Here is an 8,660-nt window from a genome sequence, read left to right on the forward strand (position 1 = left end):
CAGCATCCCGGAGCCGGGGGCATCCTCAGACAAAGGCAGCGGGCGGGGCCGTGTCCCGCACCCGCACCCCGCCCGCACGTCGGGGGCTGCCCTCGGACAGCTGTGAGCCCCCCCGGCCCGGGCTGGAAACCCACCTGCTCCAGAGCCGGGGGCCAGGGCTCCTTTGTGCGGGAGAAGGGGGTGGGGGGGCTTGGTACCCGCTGTGCAGCGGCTGTGCCCCCCCCCTGCCCCCGCCTGCGGGATCCGGGGCACCACCACGCCCTGCACCGCAGCTGCCGACAGGGGCTGGGGGGAGCAGGGAGCAGCTGGGCTGAGCCAGGGGAAGGGCCCTTTATCCTGGGCACGGCCCCAAGACCCCATTTTCTGCCTGGGCTGAGCCAGGGGATGGTCCCCTTTGTCCTGGGCATGGCCCCCAGACCAGATTTTATGTCCTGAGCAGCCCCCAGACCCCATTTTCTGCCTGGGCTGAGCCAAGGGATGGTCCCCTTTGTCCTGGGTGCAGTCCCCAGGCCCCATTTTCTGCCTGGGCAGAGCCAGGAGAAGAACCCGGTTGTCCTGGGCGTGGCCCCCAGACCCCATTCCCTGCCCTGGCTGCTCCCAGCGCTGGCACTTTGCCTTCCACTCCGGGCCCCTCCCTGCCAGTCCCGAGCTCCCTTCGGTTCCCACCCCCCAGGTTATTCCTGGGCTCTGGCACCCCAGAGGTGTCTGTCCCCAGCACTCTCCAGCTGCAAGCACACAAAGCCTGGGCTCCTTTGTCCCAGAACTGAGGGCTGAGGAAGACCTGGACCCAGCCCTACCCCCATCTCCCATCCATTGTGAAGCTGCTGAGATACCGGGACCCGGGCACCAAGGAACGAGGCCCCGGACAGCTCCTTCAAGGCTTCAGCTGGGTCAGACATCCCGTGCCATGGAGCTGTGCTGAGGACACAGCTGGGACAAGGGAGCCAGAGGCAGGATTTGGCCCAAGCCCTGTGACCAGGTGCGGCTTTTGGCCCTGTCTAGCCCCGCTGGAGTATGTGGAGGCAGCCCCTAGCCTGTACCCAGCCCCTGCCTCCCTGCCTGGGCACAGGGGCAGAGAGAAGGACTTGGAGCAGTGCTGCCCCGGCCTGAGCATGGGGCCCCTGGATGCTCCGTGCCCTCTTAAGAGGGGGCAGGGACAGGTCGGGAGCTCAGCTCTGCAGGCACCAGCCCCCTCCTCCAGCTGCCTGCATGGGGCAGGAAATGGCTCCAGCTTTGTTTGCACCCTCGTACGCTCTACTTCGGATACTCGCATCCTGATCGTTGGTCCCATCTGCTCCCAGGGTCACATCCTGCTGGGGGCAGCGGATGCCTGCCAAGGTCCCAGCCTGGGCATTGCCACCAGCAATTGGACAAGGGGTGTTTGGAAGAGGGGGAAGGCATAGAGCTGAGAAGTGCTGGAGGCAGGAGTCAAGGCCGGGCCTGGCTGGGGCCCCGAGCCAGGGTCCACACTGACCCCCCTACCCTCTGCAGCAGCCTGTCCCCAGCCCCTCCTGTCACCCTTGGGTGAAGCCCCTGGGGGATGGTGGCTGTGACTGGCCCTGGTTTCCCCCACAGGAAGGGGCCTGGGCAGCTGGACTCCTGCTCTGGGAGGAAGGAAAAAGCAGAGGTCAGAGCAGGGGACTCGGACACCTGCATCCAAACCCTGCCCTGCCCTTGCACCATGATGTGGCAGGAGTGAGGTCACCACTGCATGCCTCAGTTTCCCCCTGCACAGCCCTCGTGCGGGGGGGGGGGGGCGGGGGGGCGTGAGGCTGAATATAGAGCCTGCACCATAGGTCCAAGCCCCAAGGGGCGGGTGCGGGATGGAGCCAGAGGCTCTGGAGATCCACGGAGGGTCTCGGTGGCTCTAGGCCCACAGCCTCATTAGGTATTCGAGGCAGAGTCCTTCCACCACAACCGCTGCTAGGCAACAAGCTGGTTGCTAAGAGCTGGAACAGGAGGCCCTGGTGGCATTCGCTCTTCCTTTATCACCTTGCCCATCACGTGGCCTGCGGAAAGCGGGATGGAGCCAGAGGCTCTGGAGATCCACGGAGGGTCTCGGTGGCTCTAGGCCCACAGCCTCATTAGGTATTCGAGGCAGAGTCCTTCCACCACAACCGCTGCTAGGCAACAAGCTGGTTGCTAAGAGCTGGAACAGGAGGCCCTGGTGGCATTCGCTCTTCCTTTATCACCTTGCCCATCACGTGGCCTGCGGAAAGCCGCTGCCTGCTGCGCCAGGGAGGGAGGGGGCAGGGGACGGGGGGCAGAGAGGGGACCCTGGAAGGTGACGGGGTCCCTCCCTGGTTCCCTGGGGCGAGAGGAGTGGGGCAGGCCGACCGGGCGAGACACTCAGGGCTGCAGAGCCGCGCTAATCCACCACTGCCCCGTGCCCAGGCATGCATGTCAGCCCTGCGTCGTCCTGCCAGGGTCCTGCTGCCCACGCCTGAGCATGGGTGTCAGCCCTGTGTCCGTGGTCCCCCTGCCCACAGGAGCTGCCAGTGACGGCCTCAAGCTCCAGGCCCAGGGTAGAGCAGCTCCAGGGGCTGGGCAGGGCCACTCTCAGCTAGGAAGGGACTGAGGCCCTGGCAGGGGGGCTCAGCACAGCCCCATCCTGCAGGCTGCTGCCCGGGACACTCACTACACCAGAGCTGCTCCCCACCACTCGGTCCCTGGCTGTGGGGTGGCCTCTCCTGCACCAGCCTCTGTTGATTGTTGGTAGCAACGAGGCAGCTCCAGGAGACTGTTGCTGGGCCTCCCCGGCTGTGTTTGCCGGTAGCCAGGCCTCGCACAGTGATTTTGGGCAGGGGAGGAGGCATCCGGCGGTTGAGAGCCAGCCCCTTCCAACGGCCATGAGGCAGCCAAACAAGCAGCATTGGGAAGGTGGGGGCGGAGCTGGGCCCCGGGGACCCCCAGGAGCTGAGTGCAGGGTGCCCTGTGCGCCCCTGTCTTGGTCCCCTGCGGGTGCAGGTCTGACCCCCCACTTTGCCCCTAACCACAGGGATGCCCAAGGACAGATGGAGAAAGGGGGTCCTGGCTTTGCCTGCTGCAGCCTGAGGACCCAGGAATCTGGACTTGGAGGAGCCCAGCCCAGGAAGCAACTTCCCTGGCTAGGCACAGATGGGTGATCCCCTTTGCAGCAATCCTTTGTGCCTTTCCAAGCCCTGGGGGGAGGAATTTCTCCCCCAGCGCATACAGGCTCTGGACCCTGGCACCAGATGGGCGTCCCAGCTGCCGACCGGCAGGAAGGACACATGGCTTCCCTCTCCGGCGTGGGGGCAGGGAGGCAGCCTGGGCCATCAGCTGCCTGCCTGGGGGCTGCAGCAGCACAAAACGCCATGCAGGAGAGGGGATTGTCTCTTGGTCCTGGGGGTCTGCATCTCATCTGTCCCAGGTGGGGCACCCCCTGCCCTCCCTCCTGCCATCCAGAGGACCCCTGTGCTGTGGGCCCTCCCTGTCCTGTCTCCGCCCAGCTCAAAGGGCTGCAGCAGCAGGGTGCTGAGTGCATCAGGGAAGCCTGCAGCCTGGACAGGGGCCGGCAAGGGGCTTGGCCTGGATGTGCCTCAGTAATCGCCCTTCTCTGCTTCCCCTCCCATAGAAGGAGCATGAGAGCCGGCCAGCCTGGGAGCAGCTGGAGCTGTTACGGTGCCAGGACTGCCTTGGCGGGGAGGAGATGGCAGGACAGAAAGGAGGGGAGCGTGGGAGCGTCCCTGGGATGCAGCTGGGATGACCCTGGGGAGGGAAGGACTCTGGCCTCACTACACCAGCACCACGCCCCACCGCTGCAAACACGCGTGGAGCAGCTCAGCAAGCTGCGGCACGGCTGGGAAGGCAGCCCAGTGTGTTCAAAGTACACGCAAGCACACGGACGGCAGATGAGCAGGATGGGGCTGGCAGGACAGCAGTGGGTGCAGGGCATTCTGGATACGTGCATCCTGTCCGCGTTCAGCCTCCACCGAGGCTCAACTGTGGATGACCCCTGGGTCCCCCCAGGAGGCAGGAGAGAAACAGGGTGGGGCCCTGGCACAGACAGCCCCGTCCTGGTGCGCCAATGCGAGGGGGGGGCCCGCTGGTGGGGGGTGACCGAGGGCCCCTCCAGGCTGGTTCCCATGCCGGGAGCTGGAGGGGGCAGGGAGATGGGCTCCGCCTGCCAGCGCAGCACTCTCCGCTCTTTGTCTCTCCTCCTGCCTCTCCCCCTTCCCCGGCTGCGGCAGGCGCTGACGCCCATGGCACGGAGGGAGGAGCCTGGTAGCTCATAAGCCCTGGTTCTTCAGCTGGCCCTTCCCTGGCCATCCACTGCCCTTCTCCCCAAGACAGCTGGAGCCTGTGGTCTGAGCTGAGCCTGGCTGCCTGCCTTGGTGGGGGGGGTTTCCAGCTGCATGCTAGGGACCGGGTGGGGAGGTGGGAAGAGCCTGCTCCCTCCTGGGCTTCAGTGACCCCCTTCCTGGGTGGAAAAGAGCTGGGCATAGCGGGGCTCACTGGGAAGGCCCCCTTTCTGGCTGCCATAGGGCTGAGGGAGCAGGAAACCCATTCCCTGTGGCTCTGGGGCATCTCACTCCGCTCACACAGCCCAGGCCGGCCCAGGGACACGGGGCCTCAGGGCTGGGGTGGTGTCCAGGCACACACTCATGCTAGCACTAATCCAGAGCAGCCGCTCCAGGGTAAGGCCCTGCATGGACACAGCAGGGAGATGCTGAGGGCCAAAGTTAGTTCTGGGGCAAGTCCCTGAGTGACCAGCTCCCCTAGGGTAGAGCTGGGCCCTGGCTCTGTCTGGAGGGTGCAGCCCAGGATGGGCAGCGGTTGCAGGGAGGCCAAGGGGAGCAGGAACATGGTAGGGAGCAGGGACCCTCCCAGCCTGACCTAGCCTGGATCCAGGGAGCATGGAGCCGGTCCTGGGACCTGTGCCTCCAGCTGTGCAGAGAGCCGGGCTGGCCCTGCTATGGCTGCAGCCACCACATCACCGGGAGCAGACAGCAGACATCCGCATGGGCTGGAGCGAGCCTCTGCGCGGGGGAGGGAGGAGGGGCCAGCTCCGCAATGCGGCAAAGCCTGCAAGTAGGGCGGGTGGAGGAGGCTGCGCGAGATCCGGCCTGCCCTGCCGGGCCTCCAGCACACAGTCAGACAGCTCCCATGCCACTCCGGCCCTTGCCCTCTCCACACACCCTGCCCTTGGCAGAGCAAGGCTGGAGCACATCTCCCTCTTCCTGCCCATGCCTCTGCGGCACCCTGGGCCTTCCGCTGGTCAGGGGGAAGGGGTTGGGGCTGCTGCAGGGCGGGGGTCAGGGGCCACCTCCATCTCTAGCTAGAGCAGATGCAGCCATGGACAGAGCTGGGCAGGGCACTGCACCACACCGAAGCACTGGCCCAGGTCGCTCGATGCTGCTTCACCAGGGTGGTTCAACCGCCCCGCACAGGAGAGTGGGGGTCTCAGTCCACCGGCTCCTGGAAACACCATCCACCTGGGGCCCTTTGGGCAGCCTTGTCCTGCGTGCGCTCACATGAGTGCACAGGGGGGTTGCACACGTGTGGTCATGCGAGGGGCAGCAATTCCTTCACCTGCAATTTGCAAAGCCCTTTGCCTCTTTGGGGTGGATGGGGCTGGCTGGGCCTGGTCCCCGCAGGGCAGGCTGCCCCTGGCATTCTGCAAGCCTGGGGCCATGGCAGTCCTTGCCAGGCTGGAACAAACCTCTGCTGGGCCCAAGGGTCCTGATCCTGCTGCTTCCCGGACAAGGGCCCCAAAACTCGGCGGCGGCTCCACCTGCTGGGAGCAGCGCCAAGCCACAGGTGAAGCCCCTGATGTCATTCCCCATGGCTGACGAGGTAAGAGGGGCACAGGGAAGGGGCCACGCTCCGCTCTTGGCCCTGGGAAGCTGGGGTGGGGGGTGGCAGCGAGAGCCAGGCAGGGCCGTCCCCAGGAAGAGTAGCACCCTTCCATCAAACCCTGGCGGCTGCAGATACCCCTGGGGATGGGCCAGGGGCACATGGAGGGGCTCTCTCTGCCTTGCCCAGGGGGCCAGGATGAGGCAGACACAAAGGCCACCGAGGGCCTGGCATCTCCTGCCTCCCTGAGCTCAGAGACCACAGCCCTGAGACCCCACCCTCCCCAGATGCAGCTTGGAGGGGAGCGGGGAGACAGCCAAGGTGGCCCCCCAGAGCTGTTCCAACTCAGGGCAGCTTCAAGCATCAGCCCCTGCAGCACCCCAAGCCCCAGGTCGCATCCTGCCCAGCCCTGCCCCTGTTGCTCGTCCCTCTCTTGCATTTGGCTGCCTGGCTGGAAAGCCCTCGTCCCCCGGGGACCACAATCCCCAGAAAACTAGGGGAGGGAAGTGCCAGCCTGTTGGAGCTATCGTATTTTTAGGTGTTCCCACTCCAGCCTACGCCCTGCATGCATGGCAAGGACACCAGCTCCCACCAGGAACTGAGAGCAAGAGGTCACGTGGCTCTCCCCAGCCACTTCCCTTCCTCTTGCCTGGGCTTGTTTTGCTGTAACACCTGCCCCACCAAACTGCCCCAGCAGTCTGGACAGACTCTGCCCCATTTCTTTGCAAGAGAAGAACACCCTCCATTCTCCGGGGTGGGGCTGGGCAATGCCAGGCTCTCCTGACAGCCATGCCCTGATGGGTTTGGTCCGGGCCTTGCTCCTGACCTTCCTGGCAGGAGCCCTGGGGCACGGAGGAAGGAAGCCAGGGTGGGAGGGGGTTGGCCTGGCCTGGAGGCCTCACCGGACATGGCTGGGGCCGGAGCTGAGCCATGTCTCCAGGGTCCGGCTGATTGTGACTGTTCCCCGGTCTCTCCCTCCAGCCAATGGCTTCAGCAGGGGATTAAATTCCTGACTTGATGAGCTGCCTTTGTTCCCAACTGCTCTGGACCGGTTGCCTGACTTCACCCTGCAAAGCTCCCCAAGGTTGGGGGGGAGGGTGTCGCTGGGGTTGGCTGGGGACACAGATCCAAGCCCCCCAGCAAGCAGCAGGGGAGGCAGGTCCCTGACTGGCACCCAAGCAGGCCTGGGGACACAGTGGGGCTGGGTACTTCAGAGGGGAGGCTCCACATGCTGATGGCCTCTTTGTTCCACAGACAAGGCTTGTTTCCTGCTCCCCGGGGCTAGACAGCCTTTGGGCCCCCAGCCCAGCCCAGCCCAGGGCAGCAGGTGAGGGCAGCCCAGGGGGCTCCCACACAGGCTGCATGGCAAGGAGCTGCCCAGGGCAGGCCTGGGCTGGCTCACAGCCCCCAGGCACCCATCACTTCCCTCTCCCCAGTGGGAGGAATCTAGGGGGTGGGGGGATGCAAAGTCCCCCGCCCCTGGCTCCTGCCCTGCTCCAGCAAACCTTGCTCAGGCCTGGCAGGGAGGGGACTTTGCCAGCTGTTTTGGGAAACACAGTAGGTGAAAGGGGGCGGCCACAGGGCATGCCAAGGGAAAGGAGGCTGCAGATTGGTTTGGTGCTGCATGAGCAGAGGAGGGGGCTCCAGACATGCCCTGGGAAGCACAGAGGGGAGCACCAAGGCCGCGCACCGGCAGAGAAGGGGGACGGAGACACCTCCAAGATGATTGGGGGGGGGGGCCACGACCCTGCTGGGCAGTTGTGCCTGGGGCAGACCCACAGGGGCCGTTTTTGCCCTGCTCTGCCCCCAACCCTAGTTTGAGGCAGGGGAGGCTCCCAGGTCTGAGCCCCGCACCAGAGACAGAATCATAGAATCGACGGACCAGATGGGACCTGCAAGATCATCGAGTCCGGTCCCCTGCCATGGGCAGGGGGTTATTGGGCTCAGGCAAACTCAACGAGGTGCTTGTCCAGCCTCTTCTTGAACACCTCCAAGGATGGCGACTGCACCACCTCTGCTGGGAGCGTGCTCCAGATTCTAGTTACCCTTATGGAAAAGATGATCATGTCCAGCCTAAATCTTTCTTCAATTAGCTTGTGCCCATTGGTCCTTGTCCTCCCTTGGGGTGCCTTCCTGAAGAGTTGCTCCCCGAGATCTCGGTGCTCACCCCCGACCTACTTGTAGGCGGCTAGCAAGTCACCTCTCAGCCTTCTCTTACTCAGACTGAACAGGCCCAGTTCCTGGAGTCTCTCCCCATAGGGCCTATCCTCCAGCCCCCTAATCACATGGGTGGCCCTTCTCTGGACCCTCTCAAGCTTATCCACGTCCTTCCTGAAGTGCAGTGCCCAGGACTGGACCCCACGCTCCAGCTGTGGCCGTGCCAACACTGAATAGAGCGGGAAGAGAACGTCCCTGGGTCTACTGGTTGCACATCGGCTGATGCCCTGCTGGCAAACCTCATTGCGCTGGTGGCTGGAGGAGAGATGGGGGACCCCTGGTGCCCATGGCCCTACCCCAGTCTGAGCTGCCCCTCAGACTCTCCACACAGTGTCCCCACCATGGAGCCCCGGAGCCCCCACGTGTCCTGCCCCCCCAAACTCCCCAAGTGGCTGTCCTGCCCCCCAGCCCTCCCACATAGTCCCCCTCCCCCCAGTCCAGAGCCCACGCACGTGGCCTGGCCGCCCAGCCCCGTTGTCCCGCCCCGCCGGGCTTGGAGAGCCACGCACGTGTCCATCCACCCCCCGACTCCCGCAGCCCCGCCCACGCACATTCCATTCCTTCGCGTCACGCAGGATGTGCCGGGCCGAACTTTCGAATCTGCCAATCAGAGCGCAGCGGGGGGG

At 65.1% G+C, this 8,660-nt stretch overlaps 2 protein-coding genes across 2 annotated transcripts in view; one reads left to right on the plus strand and one right to left on the minus strand.

Moving 5' to 3' along the window:
• LOC102384635 (tubulin alpha-1A chain) overlaps nucleotides 1-6,764 on the minus strand; it is a 10,581-nt gene extending 3,817 nt beyond the window's left edge. Inside the window, 1 exon segment of the mRNA XM_006039419.3 lies at nucleotides 6,720-6,764. Within this exon segment, the coding sequence (XP_006039481.2) occupies nucleotides 6,720-6,749 (30 nt within the window). The 5' untranslated portion in view covers nucleotides 6,750-6,764.
• LOC106722873 (tubulin alpha chain-like) overlaps nucleotides 5,791-8,660 on the plus strand; it is a 7,339-nt gene continuing 4,469 nt past the window's right edge. The window contains exon 1 of the mRNA XM_025191361.1: nucleotides 5,791-5,817. Coding sequence (XP_025047146.1) covers nucleotides 5,794-5,817 — 24 coding nt within the window. The 5' untranslated portion in view covers nucleotides 5,791-5,793. The remainder of the gene's footprint in view (nucleotides 5,818-8,660) is intronic.

Source organism: Alligator sinensis, unplaced genomic scaffold (genome assembly GCF_000455745.1).
Source record: "Alligator sinensis unplaced genomic scaffold, ASM45574v1 scaffold1065_1, whole genome shotgun sequence".
NCBI classification, from domain to species: domain Eukaryota; kingdom Metazoa; phylum Chordata; order Crocodylia; family Alligatoridae; genus Alligator; species Alligator sinensis.